The following is a 23,890-nucleotide window of genomic DNA, read 5'->3' as shown; positions in this document are numbered from 1 at the left end:
CCACTTTAGGACACCGTCCTTCCTAGTGTATCGGATCCACACTTCATTATAAGTGATAGGACCCACGCAATGCTTTACATAGAGCTCATAGGTTGGAGTTCCAATCGGAGGAACCGGACACGAGTCCTCCAATCGGGAATCCCTATTTCGACCACAACAAAACAAATTTCCAAGTCTGCTAAGACCAGGCATCTTCGCTCTCTAGTCTAGCTTCAAACTTCAAAGGATTATCGAATACGATAGTCTCGTGAATACACGAGTCCCTCGGCTTTGGTACTTGCAAGTCCCAAATCAAAGATCCCAAGGGGATACCCAAACTAAGAACCAAAACTAAGGACTGGGAGACGCTCCACTCATACTTGACTGAGGTATCAATGACGTCACCAGAAGACTCGTCTATCGTCTCGCTCTACAAATCGTCTAAGGCTCCAAGACAGGGCGACAGTCAGGGCAGCAGTCCTTCGTAGCCGTCGGAAAGCGGGGAACCTCGCAGCAAAGACTTTCGGACCACGACGACATACAGGGGTCGATGAAGTGGCAGGCCTTCCTCCAGAATTTTCACACGAAGCTCCTCACGATCGTCAGGCTTGGACCGGTACCGCTGAAGTCGCCCCACGCTGGGCGCCAAATGAAGAAGCGGGTTATTTGAGACCCAGCGGTGCCAGGGGACACACCCGAAGTCTCCGGATTCACCTGTCCCAGAACTACAGAAATGCGGTAACTTCTTGGTGACGTCAAAGATCAAATTTATTGGCTGCAACCAGTAACAGAGGTCCACGAAGTACAATGGCTGTATATTCGTAGGAGACTGCTCAATTTTACAAAGCAAGCCATCCCTTTTATACCAAATATTGTGCTTCAGGCAAACATTCCTTACTTATAGTTAACCAATCCCATGTGTACACGACAAAAAGCATTGCATGACAAACCCACATTTCATTGTCCAGCTCATCACCAATTATTGGTCGAACCCAACATTCTTCATCAGACAAGTCGAACGGACCCCTAATAAAAACGGGCACCTCCTCATCGTAAACGGACCATAAAGAAAGGAGCAGAGACAGGTGTGAGCAAGATAAGACATAGTTGTGTGTAATAAAGGTTTATGATGTCTTGTGCCTTGATCCGTAATCTTGATCAGCTACTGGGAAAAGAACTGGCCTAACAAGTTTGGCTTCGGGCAACAGAGTCAGCTTGCCCAAGTCACACAGAAGTCAGCTAAAGGTGTACGTGTCCCAAAGACTCGTTCGGCCTTAGTCATCGGCCTATGTGAGGGCAACCACAAAATGGCTGCCGTACACAAAATGGAACCCAAGGGTTCAGAACGAATTCCCTGATTTCATGGTGATCTCGTCACTCGAACATGACGAAAACACTCGTACATATTATACTCGCCATTTTCGGTCCGCTGATACCAAAATCGTTGTAATACGATGACATTTATGAAACGGGTTCAGAATTCACGGAACCTCAGTCCTGTTACTGGAGATTCCAGGAATTTCTAAGGAGGAGTGGGAAACTGGCATGGTCAAAGATTTATCTCTCAAAAAAGTGAAGGAACAAATTGTACAGGGTTGGCCCACCAAGTCAGGAACCTTAGGATTTTTGGGTGGTTCAACAAGAATTAAGCATTGTTAATGACAGAGTTTGAGAAGGGATAAACTTGTACCGCCTAAAGATCTCTGGGATAGAATTGCTGAGCTTGCTCATGAGGGTCATCTAGGGAGGAATCTTACAAAATGCAAAGTTGGAGCGTCCTACTGGTTTCCCGGTATGGATAAGGTTGTAGAAGGTAAGGTCAGAGATTGCTTAATTTGCGCCATGTGTGATGAAACCAGGATCACAAGGGCTGGTCCTTTGTCTCCCATGAGTGTTCCCCTTAAACCCTGGGACACACTTGGTCTGGTCATTATTGGTCCCCTAAAAACCTTGGTATGGGAAGGAAAATCTATCTTGGTACTTGTAGATTATCATTCCCATTGGGTCACTACCAGGGTGGTCAACAAAATCAATACCCTATTTTTGATAGACTTTCTGACGGATGCGTTTATGACAGAAGGTGTGCCCAGTACCATCATAACTTATAATGGTATACAATTCACTTCTGATGAGATGCAGGATTTTGGGGGGAAAAGACTGCCTTATATTGCCCTAGAGCAAATGGGCTACTGGAAAACGTATATCGCATGATTTAAGATTGTATTCAGCTAGCTCACGTGTCTGGGAGACCTGTGGATAAGACTCTTAAAACATGTTTTGGTCATACCCACCACATCCAATTCTGTCACCAAAATCTCTCCTTTTCTGTCCCTCAGAGGTAGGCTGCAAGGTACTAAAATTAACCCAAATTGGTTTTGAGGAGGTGAACCTAGTTGGGTGTGTAGAGAGGAGATGGGTCACCATGTAGAACATAACCAGGAGTACAAAAAGAGAAATATATATTTTTAAAGCGCAAACCAGACCCGAAGGTATTGGAGCGCTTTAAATGGGCACCAGTTATGCTATACAAGGAGACATTAATTATTTGTTAGATTAAGTAATTAGCCCAGAATCACAAGATGCGGAGCTGATGCCGAGGTTTGAACCTGGTTCCCCAGCTCTAAAGTCGGCAGCTCTAGCCGTATGGCTACACCCTCTCCCCAAAGATCAGAAACACGGTGTTAAGGGAGGCGATTGGAAGGTGGGAGATAATGTGTTGGTAAAACGTCTTGACTTTCGCCGACAAGGTGGCAGTAAATTGGCCTCTTGTGGTTAGCAGATAGAAATGTGGAGACCTTTTCTGTGATATCTATTCTAATTATTGATGTCCTGTCAATTTTGAATCTACAAAGAAATATATAATGAATTTATGTGTTTCAATGCAGCTAAATTGTCCATGCAACTTTTATGTGTGTTTCCTAAAATTAATGTGCACTTTTACCTATGTATTTCTGTGGAACCCACAGTTGTCTTCCATTTATTGGCCTTGGCCGGTTCACTACTTACATACGTTTAAAACTATCCCTCACCTGAAATGTTTGTATTGGGCTTTGGGATTTTATATTTGTGTGTATGTATCTATAAAATACATTCCTATTATTTCCCTACATCAGATGGTAGCGTTTAGAACTTCAAGTGTGTGGCGTTGGGGGCGAAAAGGAGTTGTAGAGGAATTTTAGCCAAGACTCTGGGAGAACAATGTCTGATGGCTAGAGGATGAGGAATCTAGGCCATCAGGGCATGAATGTGTGGAGATGGTACATGTGGAGAGTGTCTGTAGAAACAAGTAACGCTGAGCAAGCAAATTTGGAAGAGCAGTGCAAGGTGGTGTTCCTGATGGAAGTTAATTGGTGCCAGAAGTCTTGCGAGGGGAGAAGCTACTAATAACAAAAGAAGTAGGGGACGACCTAAGTGGCTGGAAGACTTTATTTATGGTGCAAAACAAAATAAGTAGGGGACCACCTAAGTGGTTGGAAGACTATATTTATGGTAGCAAAGTTTAAGTTTCTCTATGTTTTTATAAACTATTTTGTTGGGAGTTTTATTTTCATAATCATTTTGGATTATATGTATTTATTTCGGGGAGCATATGTTGTGGGTTGTTGGTCTGTTGTTCTTTGTTACATTAAAGAAGGGGGGTGTTGTAGGCTTGTTGTTGCTAGAACACTTCCACTTCACATCGTTCTTGAAGCTGTGATGGCAAGGATTCGATGGGAGGAGAGAGACTTTTGGGAGAGAGCTACGGGGAGGTCGGTGTTAGGCTCCGCTATTACTTGTACTGCAGAAAATAAAGCAAAAATTAAACTTACTTTGGTGTACCGTGTCACTACAACTGATTATATGTAAAAATCCATCTTTGTGTATAAAGTGAAACGACCTCAAAATCGCATAGTTCCAGTAGCCCTGTCCTGCTTCATTCTTCCCCTGGAAAATAAGTCAATTCAAAATGGACACTACCGGGGAGAGACCCGAGTAGTCCGTCCTCTTTGTTCATGCCGTTGACTCCTTGCAGCTGCCGTAATTTCTGGCGCTTTCCGGCAGTGACGCAGCTTTGTTGTCCTATGGGAACGCTGCTGTGGCGGAACTTCCGGCTGGCGCGGTGATAAAGGATCCTGTTGGTGTTTAGCGCCGACCCCACGTGAACAGACCGGCGGCCGAGAGAAACGGAGATCTCTAACGTAGGTAAGGTGGTGTACGTTGCTGATGGGTGTAGACCTACAAACGGGGCTGAGATTGCTTCGTTCTGCGACGCTTGATCCTCAGGAGCCAATCAAGATGAGTGCGAATGCTGCATTTAATGGCGAGGCCCTATTGATCCTCTCTAGAGTTACGGGCTGAGATTTGCTTGCGCAGTTTGCCTCCACCCACGTTTAGCTCCTTATGGTGGTCGCCGTGAATAAAAAGCTCGCCCTATCCCCTTCCAGCAGAGCCGTTCACTTTTCTCTTTGCTGTGACACAGGGTATGTCCGCGTAAGCGACGATGCATTTTTTTGGACCCCACGTAGACAAACAGTTTTTACAAATTGGGTTTATTTCGTACCTTTCCCAGTTGGTCATTTTTTTCCTTTTGTTGGAGAACTTGGCACGGGTCTTTTAGGAAAGCGTTTCAGGATAATCCGCCTTGTATGTGAGCTCGTAATTACCTCACACCATAGAATCTTTTTTTGACCACACGTGCCCCTCGAACTTGGTTAGCTTTGTCTCCTGGCTGTTGTGTTAAAGCTGTCAATTGTCATGGGTTCGGTTTTTCAGTGGCCTTTTTTGTCAACACTAAAACACGGCCAGTCGCAGTTGCTACAGGCCTAGTTTGATCGGTGGATCCTCGGGTCGAAATCTTGACCGTGGCTACACCATTTGATACGTTGACGGTCTTTATACTATTTTGGCCCAACTCTGGCAGCTCCAAGAGGCACATCGGTAGGCACTCCTTGATTGTGTGAATAAGTCATGTACGTACTTGGGCTCGCCGCTTTAACGAAGGCTGCAGTTTTCCCCTGGCTACGTTGTCGTTCGATAGGGATTAAACCGTAGTTAGTATTAAACGCCCGGTTTGGGGAACTTAACGCAGTTTACAAGGAAGGCCGTGAACGAAGTACTGTGCATCTCATTGTAATATCAGCTGGCGCCGCCCGTCAAGTTGTCATGGCAACATTTGGTGACAGGTGAGGGTGACATAGGAATCACATTTCGGTAATTACATTTCTCTCCAACTAGAAATGGGGTTTGCTTTAAGCCTCAATCTTTAAATGGAGCTATATTGTCTGGGGAAACATCAAAACTCTTAATTAAATGTGGTGTTTGCATATGCTAGTCAGTTGCTGCGTTGCCTGTTAAGGCCACCTGCTTATTTACATTAAAATAAAGGTGCATGTACTGAACATGATGTCCACAGAGCCATATATCTGGGTTGCTTAGAGAATTGTTTTGCAGTGCATCGTCCTGACCACTGGTTCTGGGTGTAGCAGACTCAATCGAACAGTCTTCTAATTTCTGTACCATATTCTTTTTTTGAGCGAAGCTTCTCCATAACTCCAGATGTCCGCATTACTGGGACTTGCCCCTGGATGGGTGGACAGGCCACCCGCAGTGCTTTCTGGCTCAAAGTTTATGAATGTCTGAAGAGTGGTATGGTGAATGTCTATATCCCTGGAACTTGCAGTTGTCTATTTAATTCATTTTAAAATCCCTTGCAAAATTATCCAGGGCTATGATGCGTGTAATTTATACGTGGCTTTCAGCCGAACATTTCTTTTATTGGTTTATTGTCATTCAGCTTTTCGCTGCTCACTACACCATCCAACATGCTGAAATGGGTTGTCAACCCGCTTCAGCAAGTGGTTACCTTCAGAGTGACCGCTTTGCCCCTGAGAAGGAGCAGATCAACACACAAAGTAATTCCTTTCAGTGCCAGGAGCTAAAATGACAGTGGGTGTATTTTGAAACCTGCAGCTTCCACAGCAGTACATATTTACAATATACTGTACACGACGAAACACGTGTTGGCTGTTGTACCATCATTAATACTGAAGAAAGAAAATAAACAAGAAGGAACTTTAACCTTTTTTTTTTGATTTACGTGATTCTTGCCTTATAACTTTAGTCTAGCTACAAACAAGATTGGACTTTGTGTGCTCAGAGGATAATATAGTTTTGCAAGTGCTTGTTTTTTTTTTGCCAGTCTGCGTTTATTGGTAGATAATAACCATTCTGTATTAACATGCAGTCAACAGCATATTTGCCCATTTTTAAATCCACATCTATCTGTATTTAACAAACCCAATTATCCAAGTTCCTTCAGGGTCATTACTCCTAAAAATCACTGGTATGCAGCAACGCACATGTTCCACAGAATAATTTTTACAAACAAAAAGCAGCTGGCTGCTCTTTTGTATCGCCACTTTTGTGACCTCTCTTAATCAAATGGCCCAAAACACAGTCCTAGATATTTCACTTTATATCCAACTACAGCCTTGCTATGGCTGGCACTATTTCGTAACTTCTCACGAGTAGTGAGTGAATATATTGATTAATAAAAATCGTTACAAACCAGAAAAGAAAATCCTTTTGGTTGCTGCAAGAACTTAATTATACCAATTTGTTCCAACTAATATGTCCTAAGCAAGTCTACGCCCCCTCCGCGACCAGCGCCAGAACCCCTGGCCCATGCTACAGCCACGCCACCAGACCCTGCTATGAGGCTAGCACCCTCCACGCCGGCTGAGACCACCGTTGGTTCCAGGCAGCCTGAATCGCACCCACGGACCCTTCTCCTGCCACACCTGCGACAGAACCACCAAACACCCCATTACTGGACCAACCACCTCTGCTGCATACTCAACACCTGCTCAGCTTGCAAACACGCCGTCGAGCTCTGGGACCTGCTCGACTCCTCCACCCCAAACATCTCCTTCCTGACCGAGACCTTGTGGAACGACTCTTAGACGCCCGACATCGCGAGAGCCATCCTGGACGGCTACACGATCTCCTGCAAGGACCGCGCCAATGGAAACGGAGGAGGAATAGCCATCATCCACAAGTCCTCCATCAAGGTATCCACCCACTCAGACGACACCCTCAACACTGCCGAACACCTGCACTTCTGGATCCACACCAATCCCAACACCACTCTCAGAGGAAGACTCATCTACAGACGCCCAGGACACCGGGCACAATTCAGCGACTCCCATCGTTGGCCTCGCCAGCACCCACGCACTGGCCTCCACGGACTACATACTACTCAGGGACCGCGAGAACGACGCCAACTCCGCCACCCTGATTGACAACCTCGCCAACCTCGGCCTCAGACAACTCGTCACTGCACCCACCCACGGCGCCGAACACACACTGGACCCCATCTTCTCCACGAGCACCCACATCACCTACCATCACACCACCAAGCTCCCCTGGACCAAACACCGCTGAATCCACTTCACCTTCAAGAAACCAGCCACGCACCACGTGCCCTCACCACGTATTCAACAAATCAGACGCAATCATCGCACCCCAACTACAAAAGGTCATCAACTCCTCCTTCGAAACCGCGAGATTCCCGAAAAGCTGGAAACAAGCTGAAATCAGCGCCCTCCTTAAAAAGCCCAAGTTGGAATCCAAGGACCTCAAACTTCCAGCCCTACTCCCATTCCCAGCAAAGGTCATCGAAAAAATAGTCAACATGCAACTGGCCCGCCACCTCGAAGACAACATCCTAGACCCCTCCCAGTCCGGATTTATACGAAACCACAGCACCCAGACAGCCCTCATCGCCGCCACAGACATCAGGCGCCAACTAGACAATGGCGAAACTTCAGCCCTCGTCCTCCTGGACCTGTCAGCCGCCTTTGACAAGGTCTGCCTCTGCACTCTAAATACACGCCTCCAAGAAGTCTGGATCCAAGAGAAGGCCCTGGACTGGACCACGTCTTTCCTCTCCGGCAGAACCCAGAGCTTCCGTCGCCCCGCCCTTCCCATGCGAGGCCACGGCCTCATCTGCAGTGTCCCCCAAGGCTCATCCTGGCGCTGTTCAACGTCTACATGGCCCCCCTCGCATAAGTGGCCCGCCAACACAACCTCAACATAATCTCCTACGCTGACGACACCCAGCTCATCCTCTCCCTCACCAAAAACCAGCCCACCGCCAAAACCAACCTCCACGAGGGAATGAAGGCAGTCGCCGACTGGATGAGGAGCATCCGTCTGAAGCAGAACTTTGACGCACGCAACCTAGGATTCATCCTAGACTCCTCCCTCTCCATTTCTAAGCAGGTCGGTGCCGTCTCCTCCTCCTGCTTCAACACCCTCCGCATGCTCCGCAGGATCTTCAAGTGGATCCCCACCGAAACTAGAAGAACAGTGACAGGTCATCGTCAGCAGCAGGCTGGACTACGGCAACACACTCTGCGCAGGAACCCAGCCAAACAGAGGCGTCGACTACAACGCATCCAAAACGCCTCCTCCCGACTGACCCTCAACGTCCCCCGCCGCAACCACATCACCCCCACCTGAGACCTACACTGGCTCCCCGTCAACAAGAGGATCACCTTCAAGCTCCTCACCCACGCACACAAAGCTCTCCACAACGCCGGACCAGCCTACCTGAACAGCAGACTCAGCTTCTACACCCCACCTGCCAGCTCCGCCGCCCTCGCTACCGCCCCTGCCATCCAACGAATGACCTTCAGCGGCAGATCATCTCCTACCTCACGGCCAAGACCTGGAACACCCTCCCCACCCACCACCGGCAGACCCAAGACCTACTCGCCTTCAGAAGACTCCTCAAGACCTGGCTCTTCAAGCAGTAGCAGCACCCCCCTCACCTCAGCACCAGAAAGGGCGAGTAGGACCTAAAAATAGCTTGACCTCATAAAATTTACCTTGCAAATGCAAGCGGTCGAGTGGATTTGTCGAGCCTTGATCTTTAGATGACTGCTACCCACCTACACTACCCCATAATTTAAAATTCAAATTTAAAAATACCATAATTAAGATGCAATAGTTAAAACATACCTGTGCAATGTTTTACATCTAGCAGCAACTACTAAAGTGCACTTGTGCAATTTCTAACATCTGCCAGCTTAAAAACAAAAAAAAACAAATCTCCCTGCTTAAATCAAGCCCACACTAAGGAAATAATTGATTCAATATTAGGAGTTACCCAAATACTGCTAGCTAAAATTTCTATTGCAAAATTATGCACAAACTTCAAAAGCAATTTATGGGATTACATATTCCGTTTAACATTATTGATATCCAATAAAATCGATCGTAACACATTTTTTTTAGTTTGGCATTTTTAAAGACTAACATTATCCTGTAAAACCAAACATTGAATTCTAGGGAAGCATCTGTCTGGTGTTGCACTCTTGCAATAGCTTTTTTCCGGCAACAAGGATGAACTTTACAAATTGGGTAGTCGGGTGAGACGAGAAGAAGTTACTTTGTGATGTTGGCATGCCCAATAGACTTTGGGACCTTTAAAAACAGATGTATAAACTTATTTGTAGGTTGTCAAGAGTTTGAGTCTTTGCCTTGAAAAATCACTGAGTCATTAGCCAAAGAAGGGATCAACTTTGCTTTCATTATCTTAAGTAAATGCTCATGATTTGGACATGCCATCGTATCTCAACTTTCTAAAAGCAAAGGACAAGGCTGTAGCTTTTGCTTTTTAGGTGATACAATGCTGTTTAAAAGACAATCTATCAAATGTAATCCCAAAGTATTTATAAAAGTTCAGTTTCAATAGATAACCTGTTAATCTTCTTTTCTAATTTTGTACCACCAATCGTCATTATGTTGGTCTTCTTGGTATTAATTTTAAACCATTAATAGATATAGTTATGAAGCAACTAATCTTCTGAGACCTATAGCAGTGCGACTTAACAGTATGGTATTGTTTGCATACTATAAGTTTTTAATTTCTTGACCTGCAACGGTAGGCGAGTGGGCCTATAATCTGCTGGATTTTCTTGAGGACCACATTTGTAGATTGGCTGTATTATGCTTCTCCGCCATTAAACTAAGTTGTTCCAATCTGTCCAAAGATCTAACTTTGCTCTCAAAATTAGGTTTGGAAGTCCATTGGGGCACCATTCGATCTTATTCTAGTAATTGCCATTTTTACTCTATTTGCCATCTCATTGACTGCCATATCTCACGAGTAGTTTGAGGTGGCTGATTTTCAGGTTTCCAGGTCTTTGTGCCTGGTTTTCTACTATCTTCTTAAATATTTGCTTAAAAAATCAATTCGGGAAGTTGTTTAAAACCATGCTAACAGCGTCCAATGACACCACCTGGGGCTCCATGGTGCCAGGGATTGTTTTCCTTGTGAACACCTTTTTAGGTCTCGCACGCGTTGCAGGACAGAGCCCTGCTCTGCAAGAGATTTTGTAGGAGAGGACTTTCAGTAAAGGGCTTTAAGCCCTGCCCCTCATTTCCATTGGCCGGCGTCACAGTTTATGGTAAACAGTGGCCTGCCGTTGGAAAGGAGGGTTTTCTGTTCACTCCCTTTCTCTCTGAGCTGGACTGGCTTGTCTGCTCTGCGTCTGTCGTGAAGACATTTCTTATCAGCTTGTTTATTTAACAAGCTGATAAGAAATGTCTTCAAGAGAGCTGTGAAGTAGCATGCACCAGGCGTTCTGCAACCATGCTGGCTTCACGCCTGGAGCATGCGCCAGTCCGCTCTCATTGGTCTGTCTGTGTCTGAGAAGGTGGGGCAGAGAACACAAGTGGAGCTGCAGGTCTGTGCTGAGTCCCACTTTGTGGAGGCTTTGGGTAATTAGTCCACTACTTTTGGAAGAACACAGGCCACTCTAGTGGGTCTTTTACAGAGGCAGTTTGGCTCTACAGCAGCTCATTAGGGAAGTAGTCAAGTTCACACGGAGCTTGCACTTCTCAGCAGGACAGTCATACATTTTAAGGGTCTGTACCAGCACGTCTCAGCACGGCAGTTACACGTGTAATGGGGCAGTACCGGCACTTCTCACCAGGTTTGCACTTCTCAGCAAGGCAGCAATACCCTTTAAGGGTCGGTACGGGCAGTTACCCTTTTTATGTGTTGGTACCAGCACTTCTCAGCAGGGCAGTTATACGTTTAATGGGGCAGTACCGGCACTTCTCACCAGTGCTGCTATGCATCTACCATTGTTTTGTCGTTCTGAGCACTTACTGGACTCCACCGCAGCCCTCCCCATGAATCCCCAAAAACCGACCCCCATGGCCCTCTCGCTGTCGCTGCTGCATCCTCCTCAGGGTCCTCGCAGCCCTTCCCTGCCTCCTCCAGGTCCAAGAGGTGGCTGATGCTGAAATTCTTCCTGCTCTGCGGGGGGTCCAAGATGTGCAGGGCCTGGGTGCCCGGGCGCTTTCTCCAGTGTCAAGAAGTCAGTCCTTGGCTCCAGAGTCCGAGCCCTCCACTCCTATTCCGTTCACACCCATCTCTCCTTCTACTGCTTCCCCTCCCTATGTCATCCCCTCCTACTTGCCCCTCCTTTCACTCTTCTCTGCTTCTTTCTCTCACTTCCTAGTTTCCTTAGCACCCTCCCATGTGTAATTCTTGTAACAGCTTTTTCTTTTTTACTTTTTCTCCCTTGTCCCCCCTCCCTTCCGTATGTGCCCCCCCTCCGTTCTCGTGCTCACTCCAAGGCTTCGCTTCCTCCTGGTCCTGCCCCCTCTCTCTTCCAAAATTCTCATCTGACTCTCTGCGTGTCACAGTCCCGTGAGGCAGGGCCCGGTCTCTGTGCCTCGGAGTCCCGGCTCCTGCCCTCCTTACAGGGGTGATGTGCTCTGAGGGTGTCTAGCAGCAGGGAGGGCCCAGAAACCTTGGACCCGATCTTGGCCCCTTGAAGTCCTGGCTCCTGCCTCCTCACAAGGGTGATATGCTCTGAAGGTGTCTGGCAGCCCCTCTGAGTGCAGGGCCCTGTCCAATGCGATGGGGTCTGGAATTGTCAGGTGGCCGGGAGGGTCCACGTGCCCTGAGTAAGCCCCTGTCCGTAGTTTGCAGAGCCGAAACTCTGCCACTGAGTGAAGGGTCTGTCCCTGCCAGTAGCTGTCTCTCTAGATGGTCCCAGGCAACAGTGAGGGTCCCCATGCCCTGGGTACAGACTCCCAGGTGCCCCCTACTGCGGGGGGTGCTTGGAGGGCCTCGGGAAGCACTGAGTACAGGGGTTCAAAATGTGTGGAGAGAGAGGAGATCAGAGCCAACACTGCCCCTCTGTTCTGGGCGCGGACTCCTGAATGCTGATGTTGCCAAGCGCAGTAGTACTGCGAGGGCTTCAGTGCGCAGTGTCTAGGGGGTCTGCGGAGAGGGGAGGGAGAACTCTCAGATTCCACTGGAGGGAGGGCCTGACCCACGCTTGACACAGACGACCATATGCAACACAGGAGGAAAACCACTCAAAATAGCACTTCATACTTCAACAAGCATTTGCAATGTAATAGGTCTTGGATTTACGCGTGTTTGAGCTATTGGCATTGTAAATGACTGGCTTTTCGTTTTATTTCTTATGTTTTAATGAAAACAAAATCAAAAGGCTTTTTTATTTGCAATGTCAATAGCTCAAACTCATAAATGCGAGGCCTATTGCATTGCAAATGCTTGTTTTAAAGTGTAGTTGATTGGATTATAAATGTACTCTTTTCAATCTGTGAGCAAACTCTTCGAAACTGTACAGCGTTAACTGCCCAGCATGCTGCTGGCTTCTGTCTGCAATATATAAACTTTTTCCGAATAAAATGTAAACCTGCTGTTCTGGGGTGTGTGCCTTATGAGAAGCTTATGTGCGACTGTTAAGCCTTATCGGTCTTTGCGTGAAAATACTTATTTTGTACATCAACATACCTAAATGGACTTTAATCAGACCCTCCAGGAAATCGGAAGTTTTGTATAAATGCCGCGATTTTTACAAAACTGCCCGCGAAATTTGGAAAATGCCATCCCTCCATATTCATCCAATACAATTTTGCATCCAACAATCTGGAGACAAGAATCTCTGGGCCTCTGGTATCCTAATATCCCCTTATGCGGGACTTTGTTTAAAGAGCACCGACTATACTAAAACCATGACATAAGGATTTTAAAGAACTTTACAATAACGATTCTCAAGAGTGTTTTCCAGGCGCATCATTTGTCTTAACTGATCAGTTACATCCTGTTTTACTTTATAAAACGATAACAGTGCAGCGTTAGAAATCTGTCACCGTTCAACCATATTGGAATGCGCACAGAATGTTACGACTTTTTGAGAAGCAAGATCGCATCAGCGCGTGCTCTGCGGCGCCAGAGCCCTCTTTTTCACCCCGGGAGACGTAACTTTAACTGCAGCAGCTGATAATTAGCAGATGCAGACTGGAGAAGTCGATGCAGTTACTTCGCACAGCTGGAGATGCAGTGAGGCAGTCGCAGGCCCTAACGCAAGCCAGGTAAATGCCCCCAGCCTCTCGGTGTGGTAATAACTGGGACCGCAATAGGCCTAGAAGATGAAAATTCTACCGCTCTCGAAGAGCTTTTGGACCATCCTTCCATCCTAAAGCTGCAAGCCTTTTTGTGGGAGAGGATGAGGCTGGAGTGTCCCTCCATCTTAGAAATCCCAGTCTCAGCCTGCGAAAGTTACCATCCCAGCGCTGCAACCCCCCCCCCACTCCCAAAAATCATGACACAAACCTCGACCGGGCTTGCCTTCCATGGAAGACTGCGTGTTTTTTAAGGCGGAATGGAACCTTGATATCGGATTACTGCGTTTGAATATAGTTACATATAATGTATTTCTAGATCTGCATAAAGTTCTAGATTCTTCTTTCAGGAAAACTGAGTAGACTGTTTTTAACAAGCTCCTCTTCCATAAAACATATTGAACAAGGCAATTTCAGTCCATCCTTCCAGAAGGGGACAAGATTATAGTCTTGTTTTTGGTTTAGAAGGTATCGGTGGAATACAATCTATTTTGGACTTACTAGAGGTGAAATGTTGCACCCCACATGTGGCATACAAAATAATGACCCTGCAGGTGATTCTTCAGTTCATAAGGACCGGACATTTTCTTGCATCTGTGGCCCTCCTCCACAGATTCTCGAGGAAGAACCTTAGATTTTGTGGGGAAGTCGAATCTTTGAGCTAGCAACATTTCCAAGGGTCTACTCGTCACAAAAAAGTTTTAGCTCCATTGGTAAGTGTTAGTAAAAAACAATTCAGGTTTTTCCATATTTCAACAACTGGTTCATTCTTCTGCTGTCTTAAAGGAGCTGTGTAGAAACCTAAAGCGTGGCGTCCGGCGGGATGGGGCTGCATGGCGCACTGAATGAAGGCACGCCGCCGTGCATGCAGTAAGAGAAACTCAATAAAGAAAATGGTGCTTACAACACTAAATAACATGTGCCCTGTAACAACCAAAGTATAGGGCCAGCCGCCATGTAAAGTCTATTGATTTCAGGCTGAAAATGAATGATTATCAGTGAAATAAAGTGCCGCAAAAATGCAGCTAAATTTCCATATTTGTGCCGCTAAATTTCCATATTTGTGCCGCTAAATTTGCTAATGCATGCCACAATATCCTGGGGGGTCTGTTTAATGTCTTGGCATTTCAGAGCCATTCATCTGGAGCGGAGTCCTAATTCCCATTTGTTAACTTCTGGTATTTTGTTGTATCAATGATTAGTTTCTTCTCACATGTGCTAGCTTCCCACATGGATATACCAGTGACATTCAGTTAAGTCTTCCAAGTTCATGTTTATTATGATTGAACTCTATGGTGTGTACCAGATCGTGATCTTTTTTTCTTCAAATGGATCACCAGACCCAGGAATTTTTACTGTCTGATCGTGTGGTCATTAATTTCTGGCAGTAGTTGGGCTTTTGTATTAGTATTCTGTCTTGCCATATTTTTGGGGCAACTTTGAACTTGCTACCATGCGTGTAAAGCCAAGAAAATTCACTCTGCCAATTTCCAGACTGTAATGCAGCATGCATAATCTTTTATTAACCCATTTCCCTTAAGAACTTGTAGCTTCTCCCATCAATGGCTGGAGCAGTGTGCTACGTGGCCTTAGGCCGCTTACTCTTGTGGCCGTTACACATCAATGCTGGCCAGTGTAAGCGCACATACTTAGCACCTGTACTGTTTGCCATTTCTGCATTTTGAGCCCTCGATGAATCACCAGCTCTTATGTGGTTCCTACATTACATACAGAGGGTATCCATAATATTATTGGAGCAAGTATTTTGTAAGCTTTAAAAAGCAAAACAAAAATAAAAAGCATTGACATTTACAGCGCCAGTAGCTCAAACTCTTGTAATTGCGAGACCTATTGCTTTGCACATGCTTGTTTTCAATTCCTTTGAAAGAATCTTTGTGGACGCATTTTAATTTAATCTTGCTAGAGGCATCTCATGAGTTTACTGCCAAGTATGGTTTTCTATAGTTTTTACCTGCTGCTTAGTTGTGCTTGCTTGAGGTCCAGCTTAACTTAGGCCTATCTTTTATTGGTGAATGCTCTTCATCCAATGCTTCTAGTTAGATTTTTTTTCAAATGCCATTTGGCACCTCTTCTGGTTGTCCGTGATCTCTTTAACACAAGCTATCTGCAGAGCCTTTGCGGCGCGAAAACAAAAAATAGATGGTCGAGCAGTGTAAGGAGATGTGTACTTAGCCCATGTGCTATGGAAGGGCCAACCACAGGATGTCATAACTCCTGCATGTCTTGACGAATGGCATTAAAGTAAATGAGTGACACTGATGTTTACCAATTGTAGGAGATGGCATCCTGTAAGCCCACAGATGGGTCCCAACAAGTCTCTTCGCAGCGGCGCATGCACTGTCTAACCGAGGCCTATTCGCCCTTATTACCCAATACCATTCAACCTATCTAATCCTCAAACACCTTTACGGCCCAATAACATTACCCATCTCATAACACTAAAAATACCTATACCACCCAATACCCTAAAAATTTCCTTACCGCCCAATAATCCTAAAAAAATGCCCTTACCTGCCCAATAACCCTAACACTACCCATACCACCCTATACCCACAGTACCATGACCCTTAAAAATGTCCTTGCTCACCCCATAAACCTAAAAATACCCTTGCAGCCCAGTACCCTTGCCGCCCCAGATGGGTTTCTATTTCCTGATGTATACTTACATTTTTGTGGTAAAGGCATAAGCATAGTATGCCATGTTCCCCCTTGGTGTAGTCAACAATGGTAATCTTTAACTAGAATTTCCATCTTCTACTTTAGGGTCTGTTTTACCATGAAAGTTCACCTGGATTTGTAGGTTCAGTATCTACACAGTGTAGTAGTTACATTTAGGTGGTTCCTTCGCCCACTTATCCAGTCTCACATTGATGTCCAGACCACTTTGGCCCTGCACTACTTTATGCCCATTTAAGATTAACCCCAACCCGTTTTTAGGTCTCGTGTGTCATTGCAGCGCAAAACGTAGCTCGGCTCAGCGAGATTCATTGTGAATGAGGAGTTTCAGTAGAGGGCTTAAAGCCCCGCCCCTCATTTCCATTGACTGGCGTCACTGTTTATGCTAAACCGTGGCCTGCCATTAAAAATGGTTTTTTTGGTTGACTTCCTTTGGCCTCTGAGCCGGACTGGCTTGCCTGCTTAGCTGCTGTTGCAAATCACTTATCTCTGTGGGGCCATGTATTCCTAATTGGAAACACATGGCCAAATAAAGACTAGCGATCAATGCTTGTTCTCCTAATAGTTAACATTTCTTGTCTGTGGTCTGGTGCTAAAGTAGTGTTTCCTCTAGCAGTTATTTTCTTATTGCCTGTGGGCTCCAGAGATGTTTTTAGGTCGAGGACCGAAGGCTGCGCATGCGCAGTCTCCGGTGGACATTTAATGTTTTTAGGTATGGGGGCTTGAACCCGCCTCTCTCTACCATTGGCTGGCTTCCTAAACGGAGGCCAGCCATTGGAGGAGAGGGGCATCACTCCGTTCAAGCCCCGTCTCTTTCGGAATCGGGGGCGTGTTTTTTGCGTTCTTTCGTCCTGTGAAGTCATCTGTTACTCAGAACGCAAAACCCTGCCCCGATTCGGAAGTTTGAGGCCCCCATTTTTTTCGTTCTCTTCGGTTGGCACCGTCGCTCGCACCGACCTGCCGACCTATCCACACACAGACCTTCATTGGGTTTGCAACCTTTGTCCCTCTCCTGGCCACAACATAGAAAATTGTGAGGCCTGCCGATTTTTTTGATGAAAGGAAACATTGCAGGACCGTCAGGGTGTCGGAGAGCAAGCAGAGGACAGGCCTGTAACCTGTTCCGGGACACAGGACCCCCGCCCGGAAGAGCAGCGCTTGGAGCACCCCGAGGAACTTCGCCAAGAGCCGACATGGTGGTGCGTAGTGCTTTCCACTTTCTGTTCTTTGATACAAAAGGCGTGATTTGCCTTTGATACACCGTCGCTTTAATAGACGGCAGGCTGTGGGGTCAGGGCAGAGGCACAGCAAATGAAGTTACAGGCACCCCTCTGCAGGGCTTGAAATCTTTTCATAGGGCAGTAACGGGACTTCTCAATTGTGCTGCTATACCATTAATGAGCGCAAACAGATGACGCTTTACAATCAAACTCGTGTTTACTTTTTTCGACCACAGGGAGACTGAGTGATTTGTCCAGAAGCACACTGTATTGAGCCGAGGCCGGCATTCGGGCTTGATGTCCCTTATTCCACTGTCGGCAGCTCGTGGTTCCCCCGGTCCCTAGTTCAACTGAGATGTTGGCAAGATTTGCGGAAAGTGGAAACTGTTTCAGCTCAAGTAATATTTATAAACCGCATCAAATTCAGGGACATTAGACTATTATCATGAAACCTCAGAACATTTGGCCTTTCCTTGCCGTAAAAAGTGTTAGCGCCTGAATGAATGATTGAATGAAAATTCGCAGTGAAAGCAGAAGGGGTGCTTTTTCACCATCGTGCTCTTGCTTTATCCGGATGTGGGCTTATCCCAAAACACTCACCAGCATGTTTACAAATGTGCTCAATAGTCTTACGCAGAAAATAAATAAACGTTTGAAAAATAGGGTGCTCCGATTTTCTTAAAGAAATGCGTGATAGTTGGTGTGGGGGTTCGGGCGAAGGAAATGATTGGTCAGCGAGCACAGGCTTTAGACGGCGCCCAAGTCAGCGCCAACGAGTACACGGATGCTGACTGAGAAGAGAATTGGCATAGTGTGCCCTGGCAATCGCAGCCCCCTTGGTATCCCCATCTCTCTCACCATCCATCGACGACGTGCATTGGGCTCTGCGGAATTTAAAGGGCTAGCAGGAGAACAGTAGTCTTTTAATTTAGAGATTGCAGACCACAGAGCAGACAGTCATTCGAAAACACTGATTTATTAGTCGGTGTCCAATCATATAATTCAAGTAGTGCCTGGCTGTACACGGGCTGACTGTTGCTGGCGTATATTATAGCTCATCGCCCCCTTTTTATCGGATGCAGAGGGTGGGGCCAGACCGCTTAGTTAGGTGGGGGGCAGTAGGGGTCTGTGGGGAGGAGGGTTTCTTGGCATTCCAACGGGTTTCCGTGCTGAAATTCAGTTTTACTTTTTGTGGATTTCAACCGATTGTTTTCGTGTCATGTTGGTGAGCAACTATAAATGATGTATTGGTGAAAGTCTTTTGGGTCGACACGCATAGGTTGTTTTATTTTGTCCACATATTTCTTGACCCTCTGGGTTTGAGTGGTCGCTGTTGCTCTGTACATGAGGCCTGCTTTTAAGGTGACATTTATGGAAAGACACGGAATAACAAGTGGCTTTTGCCACAAGCCTTTTTGAGCACAGATATTGCTTCCAATTGTATTGCGTGATTCCACATGCAAGGCGTGTCCTTAGTGGCTAAGTTTCGGTGTTCTGATTAAATGCACCCCCAGTTGGCCAAACCATGGCAGAGGTGCTAATTGGCAACAATCTGCATGTAAGGCGACGATTTGGGAACAGGATTAACATATCTAGAAGGAAGAACATGAGGCCTGGTCCCTGGTGCCCTGCATACTTTTTCCATCCTGACTTGTCTGTCCCCAGTGTTGAAACGTCATTAATTTCAAAGATAGTGTGTGGTTTCTGTTCAGAGTCCGCTGCCGGGTATTTTTTTCTGTGCAGTTTTTATAAAGCGTGAACTCTACCCGAAGGTATTGGCGCGCTGAGCACCAGTTACGTTGCACATGCACATATTCATTTTTGGTAGGCACCGGGAGCTTAAGTGGTTTGCCCAGAATCACAGGATGTTGAGCCAACGTAAGGCTCAAACCTGGTTCTCCAAATCCAAAGTTGGTGGCTCGGACGGTTGGGCCACACCCTCTTCCCTAATCATCATACCTCCAGCATAGGTCAGCTAAAAGAAACCTGACTCCTGGGAACAGTTAATGAAGCATGACCAACGCCAGGCCTGTGTATAACACAGGCCTGATTAAAAAGACTTTTCCGGGAGGAATCAGAGGGGCAGATGGATTTGTCGATATTGTAGTGTACGGTCACATTTGTAGTGGGCTACGTACCCCAGAATTAGGCCATGAAGCTCTCCAATTGCATCAGGAACAGGGTGTTGGGTGAAGAATGACCTATGTGGGAGATGTTGGTTGAGGTACGTGAGATATGGGTGATTGATGTGTGTGACGAAGGGGGGTTCCGGTCCTGGGTCCGTGGCATTCATGTCAATGTTTATCTTTGGGGCCAGGCAGTGTTTTTCGTTTTTTTTGTTTTTTTCTGAATCTTTGACATTCAAGTTTCTCCTCAGTGCACCAATAGAGAAACAGATGAGTGAAAGTGAGGGCAAAGGTTCTGGAGACGAATGTAGAGAGAAAGGGAGGTAGGATGAAAGCAAGCGGATGAAAAGTCAAGTGTTGACAGAGGAGACGAAGGGAACGGATGTATTGATGGAGACAGTGTAACAAGCACTTGCAATGCAATAGGTCTCGCATTTACGTGAATTTAAGCTACTGGTGTTGTAAATAACAATGCATTTTATTTGTTTAAAAAACGAATACCTAAATAAAAGGCATTGTCATTTACAATGCCAATAGCTAAAACTCGTGTAAATGCGAGATCTGTTGCTTTGCAAATGCTTGTTTGTCTTGCTCCTATTGACACCATACCACTGATAACAGTGGGGTCGGTAATTCCGACCCTTGCATAAAACCAAATGTACGCATGAGTTAGAATTGCAAGTTGTTGCATTTTTAATGCATCCGATTAAGTATTGGATTTGTTAAATAACTCCACCATCTTTACATTTTGGTAAGTCAAACCAGCCAAAATTTAACGGAAACTATACAGTATTCACTATCATGCAGAAGTGTGATGTGTTAACCATCAAAATTCGCATGTTCCCCAACAACTTGTAATATGTGGTAGTTACTGGACTCCTGAATAACTTACCCTGTGGTATTTCATGTGCAATAAATACTGCCTATACCTGTTTTTGTTAGGTGACATCAGTTTTGTCCTTCTCTGCTTCTAGAAATGGCAGAACAGGATGTTGAAAATGAGCTCTTAGACTACGAAGAAGATGAGGAGCCAGCAGCAGTTACTGAAACGTCCACCGCACCAGCCAAGAAGGAGGTAAAAGGGTCCTATGTCTCCATCCACAGTTCTGGCTTCAGGGACTTCCTGCTGAAGCCAGAGTTGCTACGTGCCATTGTGGACTGTGGTTTCGAGCACCCGTCAGAAGGTGAGATATACTAATTGGGTTCTAATGTTGAACTGAGAATGCATTCTGGACTCTGATTAGGATTGTCCATGTATGCTTACATGTTCGTAACAAGCATTCGCAAAAGTGAGACCTATTGTAGTGCAAGAGTTTAAGCTATTGGCATTTTAAATGACACTGCCTTTTATTTATTGGTTTTGATAATTAAAACATGAATAAAATGCATTGCCATTTACAATGCCCATAGCTCAAACTCTTGTAAATGTAAGACCCATTTAATTTTAAAGAAGCGGCCGCCATTGTTCTGGGCTGCTCCAGGGCTTGAAACTTCCGCTTGCTTACTCGCCCTTTCTGGTGAGTAGGAAGACAAACTGACTTTTGACCGCTGCCTCAAAGTTGAGCAAATACGACAAGGTAGCAAGATTTAAAGCATCTTTATTGCTCCAAGTGAATGTGCAATAAATATGCCTTTCAATCTTCACATTTGCTTGGCTTTCAGAGACAGGGGTCAAGTGCATTACAGTTGGATCAGGTAGATGTTTTAAGTTTCTAGACCTGCAGGTCTAGTGACATTTTTGATTTTTTTTCTAACACTGCTTGGAAAGTGGAAGCTTACATGGCTCGTTGAAGGTTGCATCGAGGCATGTTGTGCCTGTAGAAGGAGAAACTCAAAGAAAATAGTGCTCACAGACTAAATAAGACATACCGTATAACAGAAGTAAAAGGGTCAGTCCTTATGGGAGGTTACAAATGAAGGCATGGCAGTACTAAGGAGGGACTAACAAGCCTATTAACTAATCAGAAGCCAGCACTTGCAGTGGGCAACACAAGACAATTAAATATATGGGCGGAGCTTTGTCTGTACTCCAATACAGCATGCCTCACAGAACAGCACATCCACTGCCCAGGCTTCACCTAAAAATATTAAATGAAGTTAGCTGTGATTCCATGGTACAGAAGTAAATGAGTCTAGTTAACTATGTGAGTAGGCATTGGTAAGCTCCTGCTCTGTTATCTGTTTCTTTGCTCTTATTGCATACAAAGCTCCTTGGTTTCGTGCTACTAACACCTTACTACCACCTCTTGTCTTAGTGCAGCATGAGTGCATCCCGCAGGCCATCCTGGGCATGGACGTCCTGTGTCAAGCCAAATCTGGCATGGGGAAGACTGCAGTTTTCGTACTTGCCACACTCCAGCAGATCGAGCCTGTTGATGGACAAGTGAGTTTAGACATTTCTCCTGTGTGGAGTTGCTGCATGGTGTTGGCACAGATGTTGGCTGAAATCTGATGCAATGTTTGCTTGTAAAAAGCAACTACAATGGAAAGTTATTTTTTGCATGCAGATTCCTGGGGTTCTTTGCATATCAAAATAGCAGCTCCTGAATGAGGGAGTCATTTTAAATCTGATCTGATGTAGAGGCTGCATGGTCATAGGGTTCATATATGGTCTACAAGATAGCGTATATTAAAAAGGCATTACATAAATACAAGGCACACATTACATCTCATATTTTTTAGGTCTCGCCTTTTCCCATTCCGCAGGAATGGAAAAGGAGAGAATTCTAGTGGTCAAAATACTCGTCAAACTATGGCTTTTTCTGTGCGGTTTTCCTTGAGTTCACGTGACCAAACAAGCACGCGCATCAGCCTCCCTCCCTCCTAATTGCATTTTTTCACGGCCGCCACCACATCAAAGGGCTTCTCCCAGCGTGCGCTCTGCGGCTTCTCCTCCCCTAATTATTCATGGCTGGCCGGCCATACTCTGTTTCCCGGCCGCTCTTGTTTTTTAATGGGGGGGGGTCCTCTTTATCCATCGCCACTCCACCGCGCTCCATGTTGCTCCGCCACTCCCTCAGTGTTGTGCTTGCCATTGTGTGCTTCACCTCCCACGCATTGCTTTTTTCCCTGTGTGCTTCTACCCGTTCCGCGTTGCTCTTTCTCCTGTGTGCTTCTGTTCTCACGTGCTCCACGTTGCTCTCTCTCGCCCTGCTTGTCCAGCCGCCATCCTCTATGATCTTTCCCGCACCAGTACTTTCAGTGTTACTTCTGAGCCCAGCTTTCGTTATTTCCCTCCACCCGCCTTAAAAAAAAGCTTTGCCACTGCTTTATTTTTCTTTATTTAAGAGTACAACTTGGATCAGTAAATGGAAAAAAAAGAAAACTTCACACGCACGCTGTAGGTGCGTTCATGTATTGTGCTTTTACCTACAAAATTACACAGCTGCTGCGACTGCATATTAGCATCTTTATTTTAATGGGGGGGGTGCCTCTTTATCCATGCTGCACAACATTGCTAAACGAGCATTGGCATAGCCAATAGTTCTCGCCTTTGGGATCTTAAGTGTTTAGTTATCCAGCACAATATCCTTGGTGCAACAACATCAACTGTTGCATGGCTAAACACTTATAAGGTACAAGATTTAGCCATGCAACAGCTGATGTTGCATCAAGGATATTGTGCGGCAAAACTAAATACTTATACGGTCCCAAAAGCGAGACCTATTGGCTATGCCAATGCTTGTTGTGAACTGGGGATTAGGGTTGCTCTGAAGCCAAGGGTAAAAGTGGCAAAATCGAACCTGTATTCCCAGGTTTGAAAGTTGGCTGCACTAGTCACATCTATACTATGGTTTATTCTGTCGAACAATTGTTCTTTTCATGTACAGCGTGTTTTTCTATTTCCCACAGCATAAATTATTTTTAATAGTTTTTTTGCATTAATGTCAATCGTTAATGTGTGGGTAAATTTTTTCTAACGCTTTAGGTAGTCGTTCTAGTCATGTGTCACACCAGAGAGCTGGCGTTCCAGATCAGCAAGGAGTATGAACGGTTCTCGAAGTACATGAATACAGTCAAGGTAAGACCTTCTCTTGTCCCCAACTTTGGAAAACATCCAGAAGTATAGAGGGAGGAAAAAAACCTTCTGTGACGCATTCTTTATTTGTGGACTGATTCTTAACCGAGGCAGCAATTAACTGTAGTGTTTTTTTCTCACAGGTGGCAGTTTTCTTCGGCGGACTGCCCGTAAAGAAAGATGAGGATGTCTTAAAGAAAAGCTGCCCTCACATAGTTGTGGGTACTCCAGGTCGCACCCTTGCGCTCATCAGGAACAAGTCTCTCAATCTAAAGAATGTTAAGCACTTTGTACTCGATGAGTGTGACAAAATGCTCGAACAGCTTGGTAAGACCTAGTAAAAAATAGTTGTCAGACTGCCAGGCTCTGAACCCAGTTCACTGCATCGGTTACCACAGTGGGAAGCAGGT

At 45.7% G+C, this 23,890-nt stretch overlaps 1 protein-coding gene across 3 annotated transcripts in view; it reads left to right on the top strand.

Annotated features, from left to right (window-relative positions):
- Positions 1–4,026: 4,026 nt before the first annotated feature.
- The window catches only part of DDX39A (DExD-box helicase 39A), a 35,138-nt gene continuing 15,274 nt past the window's right edge, over positions 4,027–23,890 (top strand). Inside the window, exons 1-5 of one of the 3 annotated variants that reach the window (XM_078681503.1) lie at positions 4,027–4,161; positions 20,437–20,646; positions 21,718–21,845; positions 23,391–23,483; positions 23,624–23,807. In XM_078681503.1, the coding sequence (XP_078537629.1) occupies positions 20,439–20,646; positions 21,718–21,845; positions 23,391–23,483; positions 23,624–23,807 (613 nt within the window). In that variant the 5' untranslated portion in view covers positions 4,027–4,161; positions 20,437–20,438. Of the gene's footprint in view, positions 4,162–20,404; positions 20,647–21,717; positions 21,846–23,390; positions 23,484–23,623; positions 23,808–23,890 lie in introns of all 3 variants that reach the window. The other 2 variants (XM_078681512.1, XM_078681520.1) reach the window with 2 other exon arrangements.

This window comes from Lissotriton helveticus, chromosome 1_1 (genome assembly GCF_964261635.1).
Source record: "Lissotriton helveticus chromosome 1_1, aLisHel1.1, whole genome shotgun sequence".
NCBI classification, from domain to species: Eukaryota; Metazoa; Chordata; class Amphibia; order Caudata; family Salamandridae; genus Lissotriton; species Lissotriton helveticus.
This window is presented reverse-complemented; position numbering and strand designations above follow the sequence as displayed.